Raw genomic sequence first — 21,696 nt, forward strand, 5'->3', positions numbered from 1 at the left:
CTTATTCTAGGAAACATTATGAAATTGAATGAAACCGTAGACGGGGCGCCAGGCCACTTCCGGGTGGCGGAAAAGTGATTGGCTGCCGCTATCCTGACCTGAACAGAAATGACAACAACAAAAAAGTTCGGGGTTACACATGAGTAACTTTGGATGTAAAATAATTAGCTGAGAAAATAATTGATTTTCTTAACCTCAGATATGTATTTTATCCACAAAAACAGAAAAAGAAAAGAAGATAACCTTAGAAGAAGCTATGAAACACAGCACGACCATGTTAATGTTCAATATGAAAGTTGCTTCAAGTGAATTTGGGCAACAAATATTCAACGGAATAGTTAAGGCTAATATAAGTGACCGCATGTCAATGGTAAAAATGTTTCACATGCAAAGGTGACAGATGCAGCACCGGACAGCGCCAATGCAGCTGCCTATTGCCCACGTCACAAATGAAAATGGCGGTCAATTCGGTGAAAGGAAGCTTTCCGCTCATTGAAAAGCATTGCAATTTGAATTGTTGTGATTTGATTTGTGAGGATTATTTTTTATTTTTATAGTCATAAGCAAAAGCAATACAATCCGCCGTTTGTTTTCGCCGCTCAAAGGGGTCTTAAGTGCCAGATTGTTCGGAACTGTCAATCGATAATGAATTCCGAACGTTCAATGCAAATGACTTAGGCCCTTATCTGAAGCTAACAGTATCAAACTTGGGTTTTAAATTGGACAGTGATTTTAAATTGAGCCGGCAAATTGCTACTGATCAAATCCTTTCCTGGGCAGCTGGCTAAGGTTATGTTCTAAGCAAATAATAATAATAAATCAATTTTTGCTGAAATGGATTGTCCAAATTACCTGCAACGCCAAAATGTTACCACCAGGGGCCAGCCTGTTCCAACTGGCCATGTTCTGCTCTTGTACTGATGGCGTTCCATCGCTCACCATTGGTCCGCGTGGTCTCCTCCCCCTCCACAGGCAGAGTCCGCCACTCTTGACATGGTTGCCGTGGAAACGCGGGGAGCTGTTGCTCTGACAACAGGCTTTTTTTATGATATTGTCTAATGAGATAAGTCACCTGAGCGTCACTAAGGTGCTTACACATTATGCCTCTCAGAAGAGGTTTGAGTAGGAGAATGTAGGACAAGTAAGAGTGTGTATTTATAGACTGTAGAAGAGAAAAGCAAAATATCAGTGGATCCATCTAGTGTTTTGTGCCACAACTAATCCATTGATGCATATATTTGTTAATCACAAAGTCAAGTTTGGACCATTCAATCTGAATGGGTCCTATACCGGAAACTTGAATAAATAATTTGTGGCGGCAAAGGATGAACAATAGGTTAGAATTGCATTCATAGTTATGCTTCAAGACAGCAGGAACTACTGAACTCGGCGTGGGTGTATTTATAGTCAGTATTCACACATCTGATTCTGCTGACTTCTTGAGCTCCATTCTATTTCAAGGACCCCGGTGTCACGGTGGCATTTTCTTTTATGGCCTTTCTATTTCTGTGAGCTAAGCACTTATTGATTTGGACAAACGTAAAGCGAACGCACTTGTCGCTCAATAAACACACAGCCTCTTTGTCGCGGCCGGATATCGCGCCGCTGCACTGGGATGACCTTAAAAAGGTTCGGTGGTTTTCTGCATAAACGCGTACTAATAAAACAGAAAACTGCGTTCATTTTTGGGCTTTTTATTGGGTCTAATAGCCGTCAAACTCACCATTCATGTAATTTTTCTTATCCTAGTCTAACTTTCTTGAGGGGGAAATACTGATAATGATGCAGTCCTATTGATAACACTGAATCACAGACCATACACAAACACTGGATACACACAGTAGGCTCATAGCACATTTGGATCTGGACATGGATTGTCTTCATTTCTTCTTCTTTTTTTTTTTTTAAGTGATTTTTGTACAATTCATGAGCGAATACAGATGGTGGAAAGCAACGTGGAGACAGCTGCCAAACTGACACACACATACACACACACGCGCGTGCACGCGCATCTCCAACCATTTTAGCAGCAGATGTGAGTATTCACTAATAATTTCATTTCATATTCACATAGTGATTTGAGTGTATCGATGTGGATGAAGCTGCTGCACCCTGACAGAAAGCGCTTAAGTGCAAGCACAAAGGACACAACACACGGCAGACAGGACAGCACAAGAAGCGGAGAAAAAAAAGGGAGAGTAGAAGAGGTGACGGCAAGTTGTCAACAGAGGTTGTGTGTGTCTCACTTATTTTCCAATTAATATTTGGTCCATCTGTATTTTAACATTTGAGGGTGCGCTTTGCTCTCACCACTCCAATGTGAGGTGTTGTAATTCCTAACAGGTGGACGAGTTAAAAGGAGCAGCTGATGTACAGAGGGCGATCTTGGTTTTGGGGATCTCTTTTTTATTTGTATTTTTTTTTTTTTTTTTTTGACGATCAGACGGCACTTTCGAAGAGATGGTCGTTTTTAGATCCTGCAGGGGGCAGCAGTTTGGCCTCGCTCTCTGGGGCAAGGTATTCCAGGTGATGTCTGCCCCAAATCGGGGTGGTCAGGTGCTGCCAGCGCTGCATGAGGAAAGATAAAAGCACATAACAAGACTTGAATCAAGCTACCGCGCAGATGTTTCGACTTCAAACCATGATGTCATTGGGTTTACGTTCTAATCAGTATTGATTAAATGGGGAACTCAACCCCAAAATGTTCTTTACGATCATATTGTGTATGTGTTGCCGCTCGTCTAAACACAACATTCTGATGAATATTGTGTTTGTGGAATATGAGTTGAGCAGCAAAATGCATTCGTTTTAATCCATCTCGGGGCGGCCATTTTGCCACTTGCTGTCGACTGTAAAAGAAGTGGCAAATGGCATAACGTCATGATGATGTGAACAATAAGGAAAGTCAATACACGTTATATGCCAAACAGTTGACATTTCAATTGTTCGATAGTTGCGATTTTTACCACAATCCAAGCTCTCGGAAAATGTCAGTGACAACACTTTGACTTATTTCTGACTCCAGCACATATTGATGTTTGTTCCCAACTGCATCAAATGTATAGATAGCATTCACTGACGTCACGGGATCGCGAGTCGGCCCCTCATGGTGGGTCAACTTTCCAGCGGACTCAGCTGTGTTCACACGGAATGTTCTTTAGTTATTGATGAATGTCACCCCCCCAGCTTCCTAGAACGTTACTTGTTTAAGCAAGACGTAAGCGGGAGATTTAGCTCAACGCGCCTTGCATTGCAGCGGTACACGGTGAAACGTTTGATTAGTGGAATCGATTAGAATACAGACATTTGCGGACCGGACTACATGGCAACATCACGTATGCTCTGAGGTAGGTAGGATGGCTCGATCCCAAAACACGGACATTCTTCTGTACTTTTGGCTTTTATTGATTGCTTTGTGCATTTATCATTTGTGAATTTGAGGTGAAGAATCTCGGGTTATTTTTAAACTCAAGTTAGCTAGTTTCCCGACCGCGCTAGCTACTAGCGCTAGCATGTTACAGCAAAAACAACAACATTGTTGATTCATCACTTGTTTTTGTACACTTTAACAACAATTTCAACTCTTGGGCGGCTGGGAAAATAACAGACCTTAAGGAGAGATCTCAAAATCGAACGTCTTGACCACTAGATCTATTTTTAGCCAGAGCTAGCGGCTCACATATATCACGATCGCATTATGGTCGGACCACAACACACTCTAATAGAGTTTGTCGGATGGAAATCCTTTTCGATTTGTCTTTGCAATTCCGGACACTTTCCTTGTCCGTTCCCATTCGACATTCCATGGACCTGTGAACGGCACACGTGATGTCATGTGAATACTATCTATAGCACCATGAAAACCCAATGACTTCCTGACCTGACTACCAAGCTTCAGGGAGCACTGTCGTTAAAGTCTTAAACGAAAAGGTGAAGCAACAAGTCCGGTTGCTCGGATTCAACAACAGTGATGGAGAACTATTTGACAGATCTTGTCTAATGAATCATCCAAATTGACATGTAGCAAACAGCAGTAACTATGGTCACACATTCTTTGTGATTTGTTTGACAATGACAAGGAGAAAAAGAAAAAAAAATAACTTGTCTGGACATGCAGTCAAACATACTGACCTCTCGCAGTGATCCTTTGCATCGCAGCAGCTTATAGACAACAGTGAGTGGAATACAAAGCATGGAGGAAAGGGCCAAAGCCCAGCCAAGCATTTCACCCCACCACGGGTATGTGTACACAGTGTTGTAGGTTAGGGGCTTGTAGTTGACCGCATGGAACAGGAACACTCCCTAGTAACAGACGTCAATGTCATTTGCCACCAGCGGGCACACCAAATACGACAACAATACAAAATACACTCACCACGCAGACAAGTGGCGTGATGTAGGACCAGCACCATTTCATGTAGGGAAGGGGCTGATAGCCGATCATACGGGCCACGTCGTCCATGAAACGGTCGGCGCCTGTCAAGAGGGTTCCAAAAGCATTGTGAAAGTCTGCTGGCGTTCGATTGTTGATCAAGACGCGGCTCGTATCTTACCATAGACCCACGCAATCACCACACACTCCCAGAACGCCTGCCACAGCAGAGTGATGCCGCTGGCAGAGTAGTAGTCAAATAACTGGAAGACGTACATCCCTCCCTGGCAGGAAGAAAGAACGTGAGCGTAGTTAACATGGCAAATTTGCAGTTAATATTTTATACGTGACCTATTTGGAGCTTTGCAACTGCTTAGTCATGCCTTAAATGGTTTTGTGTGCCTATTCAGACGTGTCAACATCCTCAAAGCGGCTTCAAGGATAAATCTTTTTCAAATTTCTAGATAAAAATTACCTATTGCTGCGTTTCCACCACATGACGTTCGGGTATGGGGAGGGGGGTAGGGACTTTCACAGGAACCGTCCTCTCAGCCGGCCCGCCTGTGGCTGTGGCTCCACTGCGGAGTACGACCCATTTCGGGACGTCACGAGTTTTGATCGACACGTAAACGCCGTGCGACGGTTAATACCGTGATGTCACTCAAGCACCGCGCGACGAAAATCACAACGAAGAAAGAGAACATTTTTAGGTGGTTGCTGTTTTTCTCAGCTTTTTATTTTATGTACTTGGCGTGGATGGATGGTTTGAGTGAGAGGAGACAACGTTGAAATGCAGAATTTGAAAAGGCTGACTTGCAAGTCACGAGTTTCGATCGACACCTTGCGACGGTTTCTGTGACGTCACCCAAGCAGGGCGCCGCAAAAATCAGAACAACGAGCGAAAACTTGTGGCGGTTTCTGTTTTTTTCTGCTTTTTTTATGTTCTTGGCGTGGATGGATGGTTTGAGTGAGAGGAGACGGCGTCCAGATGAATAATTTAAAAAGGATAACAGTAGAGTGGAATGAAAATAGGCAAAGGATTATTAAGAGAATTGTTTTGGTGGAAGAGACTTAAGCCGAAGACTGCATCATCGTCGCGCATGAAGGTAAGATAATTTTTTACATTAAATAATTTTTAGCCAATCAGCACAAAAGCCCGATCGGGAGTTTATCGGGCCGGCGGAGTACCTACCCTCGAGTAGGACCTCAGCTCGTCCCCGTAAGTTCCTGTAAATGTGGCCCGGTTGGGAAGTCTCCTGCAGCGGAGACGCGCACATACGGGGCTGGCCCCGTAAATTTACCCCGAAGTTCCTGCGGTGGAAACGCGACTTATATCAATGTTTTTATATGACACCTACCCGTACTTTGGTGGCGAGTTATAAATGAATAATCTTGCCAACAGGAACCTTAGTGGACTTTGATAGCAATAAGACCTGGCTTTTGTCCAATATCTCAACGTTTAATATTATCATTTCCTGCCAACGTTAAAATGGCTCTCAGTGCTGATGACAACTTGGTAACGGGGAAGTTATGAACGGGAGTTTGTACCTCTGTGACCATGGACATGTCAATGAAGAAGCAGATGATGCAGCAGATGGCTGCCACCACTTCTCGCCGCAAGGTGGCCAGGGCGGACTTGGGAGGAAGCATGTCCATGACGCCGGTTATCAGACCCTCTACTCCGACAAACTTGAAATAAAATGACAAATGAGAGCAGGATAGTAGATAAGAGTCATATTGAAACAAAAAGAGTGAACGTATGACTGCAACTCACAAGATGCAAGATAGTGCTACAAAACTGTAAAGCTCATGTAAAATAAAAATGTGTCAGTCTCACATTTAGTTCATGTTTTCCTTTTACTTGAACAGCATTTCAATTCAGTGTCAGCTCTACTGAATTCATACACAATAATACATTTGGCAGGAGTCACCAACGGGGTACGCGCGGGCTCCAGGTCGTCCCCAAGGGTTACGTGAGTGGGCCTGTTCTAAAAATAGCTCACCAGCTATGGGATAACTGGGGTTTCCCACGAATGTTGGAGTAGTGATTGTTTGAAAATGTAAACACTAGCAGATTTTATAGAAATAAAATGCGGCTTAGAGATATTTATCTGTTTCATAATTATTATGCGGATTCATGAACATGATCCGTGTCAACCTGACCGATATAGATTTTTTTTATTTATTCCGGTATTTAGGAGAATACAATTCAGATAACCGACTAAACAACAATAAAGATATAACGTACAGGTAGAACATTTGACTGTTTTACAATACTTTGCTCTTTGGTATTTCTTTAACTTTACAACAGAAAGGAAAATTAGCATAAATTGGCTGACTTCCTGCCCTTTTTTTCCAAGGGGCTTGAATATTATTATCTTTGTCTTATGTTGTAGTGTGCTCAAGTGTAGAAAAATCAATCAATAAATACAAACTATTGTTTACATTTTTTGTTGTTGCTGATTTCGGACTAGCGTGTATTTTAAAAGAGCCAATTAAATATGTCAGGCCTTGATAATGCCATTATTAATGTACATTTGAACACATTTCTTATATCCAAAGTGGTATCAAACTCGTAGCCCTTCGCATTCATCAGTTCCCAAGAAGTAGCTCTTTTTCAAAAAGGTTGGTGACTCCTGGGTGATACAGTAGATGCACCACAATTTAGCCAATTAAGTCAAGCTCCTGTTAGATCCGATGCAACCAGACTGCAATTCGAAACTCATTTGGATGGTAATTGCCGATGACACATTGACATTGACACATTGTAGTACTGACTACAATTCTCCAGGTATCATCTTTGGAACGTTTCAGCATATCATGAGGGTCAACCTCCAAAATAACCTGAAAGGGTAACAGCTGTAGTCGTTACTGACACATGATCCATTCTGCACAGACAAGAAACCAGGCAAAGAATAGCCAGTGAGAGAGCATGAATGGACAGTAGAATGACTGTGTGAATGACACAGAAGCCCACAGACAAATGACAATAGATGTAGGCACAAACGGACACACAAACGAACACGTTGCACAGAAATGCAACACAAAAAAAAAAACTGGACAAGTGGAGTACAGACCGCAGCAATGTGAAGGAAAATGAGAAGGAAAGAAAGAGGTGTTGATGCAGACTACCTTACCTGACTGTCCAGGCCAAGTACGAGTAACATAAAGAAGAAGAGTGCTGCCCATAGTGGTGCCAGAGGCATCAAAGTCACAGCCTTGGGGTAGGCTATAAATGCCAGGCCGGGTCCTACACGTTAACAAACAGCTCGATGTAAAAAGGGCCTTCCATGTAGTGTTTTTCAGCATACTCCATGTACTTACCACTCTCAGCTACCTTACTGATGTCCACACCTTGCTCTGCAGCCATGAAACCCAACACAGAGAACACAACAAAGCCGGCAAAGAAGCTGGTTCCGCTGTTAATGAGTGCCAGCACAAACGCATCCCTGGAGAAAAGTAAGAAACAAGACAACGCACAAATAGGGATTATAAGTGAGGAAAAGTACGCTTCCTAATATGTTGAAACATGACAGGCAGGACACAAGAATTATTGGCAAGAGAAAGGCTGGGCTTGGCTGATAAATGGGGGATAAAGAGTAGATAAATATATCTCGACAAGCTGCTGTTGTCCTTGTGGCAAATATGGCAACAGCAAGTTTGGCTCCAAGTGTGAGGGGAGACAGGGTGAAAGACCTAATGGCTACATGCTGCATCTAAACATATCCCATCGCAGGATGAAACACACATGCTTGTATAAATATGGAAACTCTTATCTCAGATTCCCTCTCTCTTTTTCGCTTTTTGTTTGTTTGTTTGTTTTTACACCGCTATTACAATGGAGTGAATTTAACGTGCTGGCAACGAATCAAGAAAAATCATCCCCGACAGAGGAAAAGAATGGTATTAATTGATGATGGTCATTAATAAATTGCTACAGCTGCGAGCCTCACTCATCCGGCAGAAGCATGTCCGGTCATGTCTGAGAGCACTCGGGGGAATCCTAATGCACATGCGTAATCAAAAGAATTGAGCAGTGGAGGTTGAGGTTAACACAGCAGCGCAAATCTCGACCGCCAATTAAATGTCTTCTCTAGCCACACTTAGCGTTAAATAAACAATTACAACAGCAATTAACAGCCACGTAAACTTGCTACGCCACACTATGCTAGATATTGGTAGGCTATGTTCACACAGCAGCTCAATTCCGAGTGTAAGCACGGCTGTTTAACTACAGTAAACTACTGCAACTGTCGACTGTGTCTATTTATGAAAACCGATACACGATATTTCCACTGTGGGTAACAGTCCACAGATATCACTGCTGTAAGTAGCAAACAAACAAAATCCAAACACTGAGTCACAGCAACGAAATGTACAATACATGAACGACCTAGCTAAGACTGTTTGGTAAGCAGAGCTAAGCTAACACACCTCAAGATCTGAACTCATCTTTCAGCAACCAATCAAAAGCTGAGAATATGCCAGATGCGGGACATTCTGGTTATATTGTAGCCTGCTTACTACACACTTTCCAAATATGCTAGCAACAAACGTTAATATACTAAAACCATCTGCAAAAAGTCCTCTTAACAAATCTTTATAATGTTATTCAACATTCCTCGACATTCGGCTTGTGATAAATTTCATTGTTAACTTTAAGTTTTCCCACATTACTAGTGGCGCAAATGCGCTGCTCCTAGCTTTAGGCTAAAGTTAGCTTTGTTGTGCTAATGTCAGTTTATTAGCTTAAACATGAACTGAAACACATTTAGGACCTTTTTCTCTTCCCCGTCTGTTTAAATGAAGCTTAAGTAACGTTAGCAAAATAGATTTTTGTTTTACAGTGTACTTGTATTATAGTTAAGGCCATGCTATTTTCTTAACAGTAGTATTTTGTCTAATTATGTGACTGAAACTAGAATAAAACCTTTTTGACTACCATATAGAGAAATGACTCAAATGTTCAACCAAAAGACTAAAACTAAGACTGAAACAATCATGGCTTCAAAAAACAGCACTGGTTTCGTGTTCCACATTTCAAATATTATGTTTGTAGTACTCAGGTCAAAGGTCACAGAAAGCTCGAGTTATGTCGAGTTAATTCCAGTGTCGGTGAGGGTCTGCTTTCACACAGTGTTTCGGCTTACTGGTAACAGTTGTTGTGGAAGCGGTTGTAGCTGCCCAGCGCTGTCAGGGCACCCAGTCCGATGGCATAAGAGAAGAAAATCTGGGTGCCAGCATCAATCCACACCTACCACAAAGGCGTAACAACGTTTTGAATGGCGGGCTTGGATGTCAAATTCAGCCGTGTGTTCATGAAGAAGCCAGGAGTTAGTACAAATATGAGTGTACCTGCGCTTCTCCTAGTTTGGACCAATCTGGTTTCAGGTAGTATATAATCCCATCTAAGGCTCCAGGTAGGGTGACACCATGGGCCAAAAGAACAACCAGAACCACGTACGGGAATAGAGCTGTGAAGTACACAATCTACAGGAAGAGGGGAAAATACAGACAATGAACAGGAGGCACGGGAGAAATGTGCTGGATTTTGATGGGTAGGTGAAGTTGAACTGAAGTCAGAACTCACATGGTGAAAATTAACAGTAAACTGTTGAAGACATTCAAACTTGCCACATTAAATGAAATGCATAATAAGATACATTTGTATTGACTAGAAACAGGCTATGTGGTTTATTTGTTATGGTCAAATGTAACTGCACCAAAGTATGTTTTTATCACTTTGATTAAGCAATTACCTGCTTTGTAAATACTCAAGTCTTAAGCCCATTAGGTCCTCGGTGAAGATGTGTAATGGGCCCTGTCAAGTTACTTTGAAGAAAAGGTAGCCTGTAAAATGGAAAGCCAGACAATTTGTAAACCTCCTGCAATAGCAGGGGTTTTTGGCAGACCTTTTCAAACGTCCAAAAACGCTGCCCCTGCTACCCGCTAACAGTATAAGCTAAGTCAGTATAAAAGTCAACTCCTGAGAAAAGCACATATTTGCCTTGATCTGGGGGTGAGTATGGCCTCTTTCCAAATTGCAAATATCTACATGGTGGAACGTTGCTAATCGGCTTACAAGCAGGTTAGCTGATTCTCATTCTTTTTTCTTTTCTTTTTTTTTTCCCCTTGCCTTTTGAAATCTGGATAGTGGAGACACAAACTAGACTCTCCATACATTGTAGCTACTAAGCATGGCAATGCATTGAGCAGCTGCAACAATACAACGCTCTGAAAATTGTTTATTGGAGCGTGCCATAAGGGATCAGTGCATTTTTATACAGTAATCCCCCGCTATATTGCGGGTTACGCTTTGTGGGCCCACTACAACGTGGATTTTTCTTCCTTTTTCTTTTTTCTTTTTTTACTGTGTTTGTACAATTTTTTTTAATTATAAAAGTGTCTTTAAATACCTAAAAATATATATTTCAAAGTGCTGTAAATTATATAAAAATATGCCTCGTGTATTTAAATAGATTTCACTTATTATTGGTTGGGGCGGTTGGAACGCGACTCCCACAATGGAGGCGGGGATTACTGTATAATTATTATCTGACTAAAATAGTCGAAGTGCACATTTCCATGATTAAAAAAAACCAACCCCACAATAAGCAGAAGAATGTGAGCTGTTACGGGTTTCAGTCTAGACACTGATCCTCTCACGACATCAAAGCTGATTGGGGGTCAAAGGGCAAAATGCCACAATTATTTCAGCTTTCAGGTAACGACAGAAATACAGCCTATAACTTTGGTAGCGGAAAGAGACTGGATATAAATACACGACAATTGACCTATGCTCCGTAAAACCCAAAATGTTACATCCGTAATTATGATTTAGTCATTTGCAAATCAAGATGAAGCCTACCTTGCCCGTAGATTTGACCCCCTTCCACATGCAGAAGTAAACAATGACCCAGGTGGCGAGGAGACACAGCACCATTTCATAGCTGATGTCCCCGGGTTCATTAATACCGCCGGACAGGCGGAGAACTTTGCGTCTGGGGATGAGAACATAAGCTTCAACAATTCCAAATCGAGAACGAAATCGTTGTCATTAAGGGTCAGTATTACTCTGAAGCAATTTTAGTATTCTCGTCAGAATCACTCAACGATCATGATGTAGCAGAAATAATTCAACTATGGCCGCTATTGTTAGCGCACCCTAGCTATCTAATCAAATGAGCGGAGAAGAGCTACATACTCCCAAAACTCGATGACTGGTGAGCGCATGCCTTCCGTTTCCACGCAGCTGTTGTTAAGGAACGAAAGGGTTGCGGATGCGTCCAGCGGAAGCACAGAGGCGAGGGGCTTGGTGGTTTGCGCGGCAGTGGATAGCTGCGCGCCACTGCGGTTGTGGCAGCTGCGGCGGAAGTCCTCGGTACAGTTGGGGGTGTTCCAAGTGTGTCCGCAGGTGGCCCACGGGAGCGGGTTGGTGAAAGAGTGGAAGAGAAAGTAGAGACCCCACACCAGAATCATGATGTAGTAGGTGTTGCAGAAGAACACAATCACCATTGAGGCCAAGCCCAAACCTGATCAGGAGAGGAGGAAGATCAGGACATGAATGAATGAAATGATGTCCACTGCGTACTCTTCCTGTCTGACACTGAGCGGCAACCTTTGAAAAGGGGTGCGATGTTCCAGGCGGAAACCCCTCCCTGCTTCATGAACTGCCCCAAAGAGATTTCCAGGAAGAAGACGGGGATGCCCCCGATGAACACGATCAGCAGGTAAGGGATGAGGAACACACCTGCGCGTGGAAACAACAACAGCTCGTCACATGAAACTATATCGGGCCGGGAAATTTGGATTTTTTTTTGGAGGCCGATGCCAATATACTTTAAATATATACAGTATATAATGAATTAAATAACTTCTTTTTTTTGGGGGGGGGGGGCTTACAACAAAGTTATGAAATACAGGCGTAATACAGTATTTGACAGAAACAGAGCTCTTTGACAGAATTATATTTGAAATATGATGTACAGAGAGCAAGATTTAAACCATACTGATGTACACTAGACATGAATAATATTAATAATAATAATAACTAAAGAAACATTTCCATTTTTGTACATTACGCATTTAGGCTGTCCCTGGCGTAATCACTGTATGGTATGTGAGGAGGCACATATTACATTTGGGTCGGCAACTAAAGAACCATTTGAACCGGTTTCATAAAAAGAACCACCATTTTGTGTTCCTTTTATTCCTTTTTATTTCTGTTGCAGACACCCGTTGAACCGGGTGGCCAGTTCAGAACGATAGGTCAGCACATCAGCCATATTGGATGTGGCCGTCGTATTAGCCATAAAATTGGCAAATGATAATCGTATGATAAAATGCAATCAATAGTAATGGTTCGGTATTAGTCCAAAGAATTACGGTTGGCTGAAATGAACGAGGCATCGGCATTTTGCCACATCCAAAATGGCTGCAGCGTCATATGATGTGTTCAAGATGATGTCTATATGTTCTGTACTATAAATGTCGCCAGTGGTTGTCGCAAAGGGCGCCCATTACTGGTCAGTGCTGCGCGAATAGTGTACGGTAGCATCAAATATATGGAGCAAAGTAAGTACTGTCTGTAGGGTATTAATAATAATTCATACGGATTTCTAGGGTTGAGAAGGATGCGATTCACACAGAATAAGATTCTTTCAGCCATGCATTTCCTATACTTTCTGCCCAAACCTATTGACAAGCGTTTACTGTTTCATGATTATTATTTTTTTTACTCATTCACTGCCATTGACGGTTATAGACGTCAAAAATTAATTTGAACTATTTCTGTTAGTTTCACTTTTTTTCCCCCACTTTTGTTAACAAGACAATGAAAACCTAGAAAAAAATGTATTGTACGTTTAGAACAGATATAACATTTTTGATTAATCGTGAGTTAACTATTGAAGTCATGCGATTAATTACAATTAAAAAATTGAATCGTCTGACGCCCCTAATTTTTTTCTATTTTGTTTAATTAATTAATTAATTAAACTCAAGATTAATCACAATTTTTATATCTGTTCTATATGTACAATACATTTTTTTCTAGGTTTTCATACTCAAAAGTGGATTTTTTTTTTTTAACTAATAGAAATAGTGCAAATGAATTTTTGACGTCTATAGCCGTCAATGGCAGTGAATAAGTTAATTGGGAAAACTCCCGTCAATTATTATTATTTTTGAAAAGTCTTCATATCAGCCGATGTACTGGGCTGGATGATTTATCGGTTTATTGAAACATTATACTCCGTGTGTAGTGAAAAGCAGTGAAAGGTGGAGTTATGTTACAAATGGACAGTCTAGTCTCCCTGTTGGAAATATAATTTACTAAATGATCTTACTTATCTTACTTTCTTTCTATATGTCTATCATACTTACTGTATGATAGACATATACATCCCATGTATGTGCATTTCTTCCTACGAAATCCGACGCAGGTATTTATTTGAACGCAACAAATTGGCCAATCAGCATTTCTCGCTATTTGAACGAGACCAAACAATTGTACCTGTTAATCAAAAAATAACATGAAATATCCACTTTGATTAAGTGTGCAATGTTGAAAAGGAAAATCATATGTAGTGTCAGCATACAACACATGCTATTTAATAGGGGTGTGCCAAAAAATTGATTCAGAATCGATTTTAAATATTTTAATTTTATTGAAATTATTTTATACTGTCTTGCCTTTGTCTGTGTGTGCCTTTATTTGGAGCACTGTTCATGTTGTACCCAGTTTGGCCACTGAGGGGCAGTGTGGTTCCACGCGGTCTAATACACTGTTAAGTTGTAGCCACATTAGAGAGTAGAAGGAAAAAGTTATTCCAATAAAAGTTGTTTTTTTGCAGTGTGGAGACGTTTTTTTTTGTGTGATAAAAGTGCCGCGAGTAGCGCGCTAATTAGCATTAGCGAATCAGACTGTAGTAGATCATTACAATTCCTTGCACATCTATAGATTGAAGCAAAAATCATTGTCAATCAAATCATTTTGAATCAAAAATCGTTCTTAATCAAAAAATCGAATCGCTTGCCCAAAAATCAGAATTGAATCGAGAGACATTCAAAGATTCCCACCCGTACTATTTAACTATTATGGACTGCAATATGGTGTTACATAAGCCACAACAAAAAGAGAGCAAAACTTCAAGCTGAGAAGTGTTTAAATGCAAATGCACGTAAGAGAAAAACACACTGTGCTCCTTGGTCCTGAAACGCATAAAGAGGCAAGCGAGCAGAGACAGCAAAGGGATGATGGGAGTTGTTCATGAGTAATTAGTCCTGATAGAGAAAGCTAGGATTTGTTTGGTTTTGATTGGCGGGATTTGGCCCGGAGCGAGCTTCTTTTCACATCGCACCTATAGAAAGCATCCTGTGAATAAGAAAGACACCACCGAGCAAAAACGAGGGGCGTGAGGCAATTCAAACCCAAAATGTCGTTTGAACAGAATTGCAATGAGGCGGTCATGTGACCGCCTGTGACGCAGCGCACAGGCTGGCTAAGAGCAAAGGAGGGAAAGATGGATGGATCATAGAGGAGGGAGGCTGAAAAAGTGGGACGAGGGGTGGGGTGGGGGTTCTGGCAAAAGCAGGGAAAATAAATAAATAAATGACACGGCGATCTGCATTAGGCCGACTGGCACCGGAGCCGAGTTATCGATTGACAATTTGTGCCTCGTTCACATGTCATTTTACGGGAGTAGAGAGCCGCAGCCTTATAAGGCAACATTGGTGAGCGTGACTCAAACAGAAGAGACAGGGGCGGGAGAGCGAGAGACAGAGACGAACGAGAGCACCAGATGAGATGGGAGGCGTGAATGGAATGAGAGGAGAGAAAGGATTTCGCAGAGACACCCCAAGCCAACCTATTGGCCCGAGTTATGGCGAACTGCGTCCTTAACTCATTCACTGCCGTTGACGGCTATAGACGTCAAATATTCATTTGAACTATTTCTATTAGTTTAACATTTTTTTTCCACTTTTGCTAACAAGAGTATGAGAACCTAGAATTTTTGGGATTGTACATTTAGAAAATATATAAAATTTGTGATTAATCGAGAGTTAACTTGTGAAGTCATGCAATTAATTACGATTAAAAAATTGAATCGCCTGACGCTCCTCATTTTTAATAATCTTTTCTTTTTTCTTTGTTCTAAATGTACAATAGAAAAATTCTAGGTTTTCATACTCTTGTTAACAAAAGTGGGAAAAACGTTAAAACTAATACAAATAGTTCAAATTAATTTTTGACGTCTATAGCCGTCAATGGCAGTGAACGAGTTAATAGGCTTAGGTAAATCCTCTCTGATAAGAACTGGACCGTGCACAGCAGGCAGCGTCGCAAATAAATAAATATGGACATTAGTACACGGGGCGATCGAGTGGGAGTTGGACTCAGCTCTTATCTGAAACTGTTGCTGTGTTGGAAGGTCAACTCGAGGCTGGTCAAGGACACACAATGAAATTGTTTAGCGGATGCGCGTAGGGCGAGAAAGAGGACATTATTATTGTGTATCCCAATGCCATCTTATCAGGCACAGAGAGAGCACCTACATAAAGCAACAAGAGTGCAGGGCAGGAGAAGGGGTGGGGGGGGGGCTGTGTGAAGCAGGCCATTGTTATTCGATACCAGAATGTGGGTATCAGAGCTGTGGGTCACGAGACAAACACACAAGCCAGAGGGAGGGCTGGACTAAGACTAAGATACAAACACACACACAACCACTCATTGGCCTTAATTTCAACACAGCACGTCGTAAAAAAAAAAATATGGACAAGTGGGTGGGGCGAGGATAAGAGAAGGGCAAAGGCAATAATCTCAGCAGGTTACCATTGGACACGTTGGCATGGATGAAAATGGAAAGGGCACGGGGAGAGGCGTGTGCGTGTGTGCGACTGCAGGACATCGTGTACATCTGTTAAGCGGCGATAATAAAGGGAATGGAGGCGAGGCGGCATTTTCGTTACGTGCTCACAGCCAGGCAATAATACTTTGTTGGTCTACTTTACTGTCACATGACAAAACCTGACATAGCCGACGCCTTCGTTATCTCATCAGATGGTAAACGTGCTCATTAACTTATTTGCTGCCATAAATTCATTTTAAAAATATATAGAAAATTAGGGGCGACGGGCAATTAAAATTTTTAATTGTATTTAATCGTATGACTTCACCAGTTAACTCACGATTAATCGCACATTTTATATCTGTTCTAAATGTGCAATGAAAAATGTTAAAGGTTTTTATACTCTTGTTAACAGAAGTGTAAAACATTTAAAATTAAGAGAAATAGTTCAAATTAATTTTCGACGTTTATAGCCGTCAATGGCAGTGAATGAATTTAAAAAAAAAGAAAATAATTTTTTTAATTATCGTTATTAATCACATGACTTTACTAGTTAATTCTCGATTAATCACAAATTTGATATCTGTTCTAAATATACAATGAAAAAATTCTAGCTTTTCATACTCTTTTTAACAAAAGAGGGGAATTTTTTTAAACTAATAGAGATAGTTCAGATAAAAAAAATGTTTAGACGTCAATGGCAGTGAATGAGTTAATAGCACCCGGTGCAACTGGCAACATGACAATACCGGAGGCACGACCTTGTCCCGTCTGCCAACCGCAGAATATGCATCAATGACGCAACTCTTGCTCATGTTTGAACTTACAGCAGGTAGTAAATGACTAGTCAAACATTCAATGATTTACATTATATTACTACGGCGTGTCGTAATATCACAACAACCGTGAGCTTGCTTTCGTTCCATGGCCAAACAACTGTCATGCATGCATTTGTTAAAAAAGTCAACCACAAAAAAATACTTACAATAGCATGCTGTACGTGTTTAAACACAACATTCTCATTAATATTGCGTTTGTGGAATATGCATAAGGCAGCAAGATCCACCTGTCTTTATCCATCTCGGGGCGGCCATTTTGCCACTTGCTGTCCACTGAAAATGACATCACGGTTGTTCAGGGCTCAAGTAATGACCAATCGTGTATCTCGCCCGTTTGCTGAAGCTGAGCCGTGATTGGTTGTTACCTGATCCATGAGCAACAGAGATGTCATTTTCAGTCAACAGTAAGTGGCAAAATGGCCGCCCACTGAGATAGGTTTGGCATCTTTAGTCATATTCCACAAACACAATGTTAACTCATTCACTGCCATTGACGGCTATAGACATCAAAAATTCATTTAAACTATTTCTATTAGTTTAACATTTTTTTCCACTTTTGCTAACAAGAGTATGAAAACCTAGAAAAAAATATTGTAAATTTAGAACAGATATATAATTTGTGATTAATCGTTAGTTAACTAGTGAAGTCATGTGATTAATTACAATTTAAAAAAAATATCGCCTGACTGGCCGAATTAAAAAAAATATTTTTTTTTTTAATGAAATTATCCAAGTAGTGGATCGGTCCATTTTTGACCCAAGTATGGTTGTACTGTTTTTAGAGTGTATTTGCTGACTGCTGAATCACATTTCCCGTGAGTTGAATGAATGTGATTGGTGAATTCTGGACACATCCACACCCCCTCCGTTATTATCTTTTTACTTCCCTTATTGAGTCGATCAGGTTATAGGTCACATTAATGGTGGAATAAGTTCTGAAATTATTTATCAGGGGTGTGTAGACTTTTTTTTTATTTATATATCAGCTGTATGTGCCTTGTGATTGGCTGGCAACCAGTTGAGGGTGTACCCTGCAAGCTCCAGCACAGCCTCAGTCACAATGTTGGCCAACTTTCTCCAGAATGAATGGATGCATGAATGACTTGCTTCGTAGTCAAGCATGTGCGCTCCATTTCAAACACCCTCTTCTGATAAACTTTGATTCCTTGCTTAATACTGTAAATGATTAATGAGAAAAAAAACGTTGCCCCAGTTTGTCAATGCTAACATGTCATGTGTGTGCGTGTGTGTTACACATCAAAGCTCACCTCCTCCGTTCTTGTAGCAAAGGTAAGGGAAGCGCCACACGTTGCCCAATCCCACAGCAAAACCCACACAGGACATGATGAAGTCCATTTGTCTGGTCCAGGTTTCTCTCTCCACAGCTGGCACCGCATCAACAGTGCCGTCCGGGATCTGCGGCGGACCGGCACCGCCACCCTCGCCGCAGCCTGGGCCCGCCCCAGGCACCGGCACCAGGGGTTGAGCTGATCCCCCAGCCTCACCTTCGGATATCTCCCCAGCCTCCAACTGAGGGAGGCTGATTTCACCTGGATGGGAAAAGACGGGAAGATAGTTAACCGGATGAATAGTCTTCATCATGAGTGACATTAACGCTCGTTTCTTCTCAATTATTCCCCCTCCCAGGAAGGAAATGGCTTGCGCCACCCCAACTCTCCACCTGGACTATAAATTCATAATATTTGTTTATGAAATTGTTGTAAGTACACTTCTGTCGAGGAGCTAATCCTCCTTGCACACTTACAGACAGCAAGAGTGCCACTGCCACCTACTGTAGTGGATGTGCAATTACACTTTATTCTCATATGGCAAAATAAAGGAGGGCATATGCACCCACCCTGTATCGTACCCACAATCCCCCACCTCCCTAGTTGAGAAAGACTGCATCAACCATCTATGGGTATATAAAGTCTACACACCCCAGCTGAAAAATCTGGGGAAAAAATGGCACCGTGAGAAATCATTTCCAAACTTTTCTCAACATTAGTGTGACCTATACAACCTGTACGATTCCATTATTTTGTTTATTTTGTTTTACATTTAGAGAGGGAAAGTAAAAATGCAAAGTGAAATAATGTGTTTGCAAAAGTGTGCACACCCTCTTATAACTGGGGATAAGGCTGTGTTCCGAATGAGTCTGCACACACACCTGCCACCATTGAAAGTGCCTCTGGGTAGCCCCAAATAAATGTCAGCTGTTTCAGTAGGCTTTTCCTGTCACTTTTTTTTTTCTCCCAAGAAGAAGCATGGAGGTTTTGGAACCGTTCAAAATTCTCTCCAACTTGTGGCTCTTCAATTTCCAGCTAAAAACAGTTGATAAGCAGTGTTGCATTGCATTGGCACTAAACCTTTTGGAAGTGGGCTTTCGAAAAGGGGGAGGGAATTATGAGCAGTTCCAAATATTAGTCAGCGATAGAAAAAGCCGACTAGAGCATCTGAAATATAATGTGCAACCACATTATCTCTGGATATTATTAACTCATTCACTACCATTGACGGCTATAGACGTCAAAAATTCATTTGAACTATTTCTATTAGTTGAATTTTTTTCCCCCACTTTTGTTAACAAGAGTATGAAAACCTATATATATATTTTTTTTAGAGATACAGATATAAAATGTGTGATTAATCGTGAGTTAACTATTGAAGTCATGCGATTAATTACAATAAAAAAATGTAATCGCCTGACGCGACTTAAAGATTATTAAAAATTTGGGGCGTCACACATTTTTAATCGTAATTAATCGCATGACTTCACTAGTTAACTCACAATTAATCACAAATGTTATATCTGTTCATACTCTTGATAACAAAAGTAGAAACATTTTTAAACAAATAGTAATAGTTCAAATTATCTATTTTTTTACGTCTGTAGCCGTTAATGGCAGTGAATGAGTTAAAGGACATTTATCATAGTTTAAACACTTGGCATTCGAACAGGGGTGTGCATACTTTTTATAACCACAGCTTGCGGATGGAAGGAAAGAGGGGACTGCGCGTTCATTCGACGCTTACACAAAAGCATCGCTTCAGGCTTCACGAAATACTCGACATCCTCTCTCGATCGTGCTCGTCTGCTAAATTGTTATGTTTATACTCATGTTGCAGTTACGTTGTCATCACCGAGTCAACCCTCCCCCGACATTCATTGTGCCTGTCTGCATCTCAGTCAGGATGATTGGTGGTGCTGCAGCACAGCGCCGTAGACTGACCACGCTTTATCTGCACCTCGGGCTTCTCTCTTGCTGCTCGTAACTGAGATCGTTTTTTTATTTTATTTATTTTTTCCAGATATTTTGGGTGCACCTCGGCGGAGCGTTTTTGGCAATGTCATCCCCGGGGGCGTACAAGTGCATCGTTATTAGAGCGGCTGACGCTTGTGGATGCAAAGTGAGGCAGCTCAATCCAGATCAGAGCAGTTTGGTGTGTGTGTGTGTGTGTGATCAGAAGAGCAATAAAGTGGGCAAGGTAAAGGAATGGCTGTGACTACCTACGTCCTGGGTGCAAATCTGCATTGTGAGGGGGGGGGGGGGGGGGATAGACGAGGAAAAGCGACAGTCATGATCAATAACGTTAAATGGAAGTTCATTCCTTTCATTCATTTTCAGTCACTTTTCCTATTCGGGGTCACGTGTGAGCTGGAGCCCATTTTAGCTGACCAGTCAATCAGAGCGCAAGCATTCGCATCGATGGACAATGCATGTTTTTGGAATGTAAAAAGAAAGGTAGAATAAATATGTGGTTAAAAGCCATTCGAACGTCACGTGTGCAAACTACAGAGAAAGGCGTGCGCCCAGATTCAAACTCACAACCTCTGACTGCGAGGCAGACCGATTCATTTGACAGATTTGCAACGTTCATATTAAAGTGGCAAGAAAGTTTGAAAAGATTTGGGTATTTTCAGCCATTTTTACGGGGCTCTTATTGCGCCAAAGCTATACAAATGCATTTCGATCCACACATATGTAAAAAAGGTTTTGTCTCCGTAACCAAAGTATATGTGAGATTTTGTTGAGTAATGAAATGCTGATGCGGCACTTTGCATAAAATGTGACTCAATCCATGAATGTCAAATAATTCAAAAATACTCACCTCGACTACTTTCTCCCATCTCAGCTGACATTTTGTTGAACTGCCCAGAAAAAAAAAAGTATTCAATTTAAATTGGGGGAGAGAAAAAAAAAAGCAAGCTTGCTGTTGGTTTTTAGACGAGGGAGGGTTAACGTGCCAAGAGAGGCACCCTCGTTTCTGATTTTCTCAGTTTATTTCGCCTCTTTGAAATATCAAAAATACAATTAAGAATCTTAAGAAATCGTTTTTTCAAATCACACGTTGGAACACTTGAGAGCAGCCGAGAGATGTTTTTTTTTTTTTTTTTTGTAAATGTCAGCAGGCGCCGTTGGACGCAGGAGACTCAGAAGCAGTCGACGAAGCACTTGAAGGTAAGCCTGAAGAATCTCATGGAGGACCGTTAGACGAAAAAGAGCCGGTGCTTTCGGGTGAACGGGTGCTTTTCAAAAGCTTCTTTTCCAACGAGCTGTTCCCCAAAAAGCCGATTCGGGAGTCCGTGGTGGACCTTCTGGTGATGCCGCGGTGCAGACTGAGACTGAAAAGT

At 41.4% G+C, this 21,696-nt stretch overlaps 1 protein-coding gene across 1 annotated transcript; it reads right to left on the minus strand.

Annotated features, from left to right (window-relative positions):
- Positions 1-1,678: 1,678 nt before the first annotated feature.
- On the minus strand, positions 1,679-21,696 carry LOC147179824 (sodium- and chloride-dependent creatine transporter 1). Its single transcript, XM_086069183.1, has 14 exons — positions 21,174-21,696; positions 18,329-18,610; positions 11,991-12,122; positions 11,577-11,904; positions 11,241-11,373; positions 9,728-9,862; positions 9,523-9,626; positions 7,697-7,821; positions 7,510-7,622; positions 5,921-6,061; positions 4,554-4,656; positions 4,376-4,476; positions 4,132-4,302; positions 1,679-2,568 (listed from the first exon to the last, which is right to left on the minus strand). The coding sequence occupies exons 1-14, from the start codon at positions 21,202-21,204 to the stop codon at positions 2,440-2,442; spliced, it is 2,028 nt and encodes a 675-aa protein (XP_085925309.1). The 5' UTR covers positions 21,205-21,696; the 3' UTR covers positions 1,679-2,439.

This window comes from Leptonotus elevatus, chromosome 2, assembly GCF_054856555.1.
Source record: "Leptonotus elevatus isolate MCC_2025b chromosome 2, RoL_Lele_1.0, whole genome shotgun sequence".
In the NCBI taxonomy this organism is placed as follows: Eukaryota; Metazoa; Chordata; class Actinopteri; order Syngnathiformes; family Syngnathidae; genus Leptonotus; species Leptonotus elevatus.

Bases quoted from the DNA above. Each gene is read 5' to 3' on its own strand.
- LOC147179824 (XM_086069183.1), bottom strand. From the start codon at position 21,204: ATGTCAGCTGAGATGGGAGAAAGTAGTCGAG. The intron at 6,062-7,509 runs GTAAGGTAGTCT...TTTTATTTCAAG, and splicing joins TACTTGGCCTGGACAGTCAG to TTTGTCGGAGTAGAGGGTCT. The intron at 2,569-4,131 runs GTCAGTATGTTT...TTCCTCATGCAG, and splicing joins GCAAAGGATCACTGCGAGAG to CGCTGGCAGCACCTGACCAC.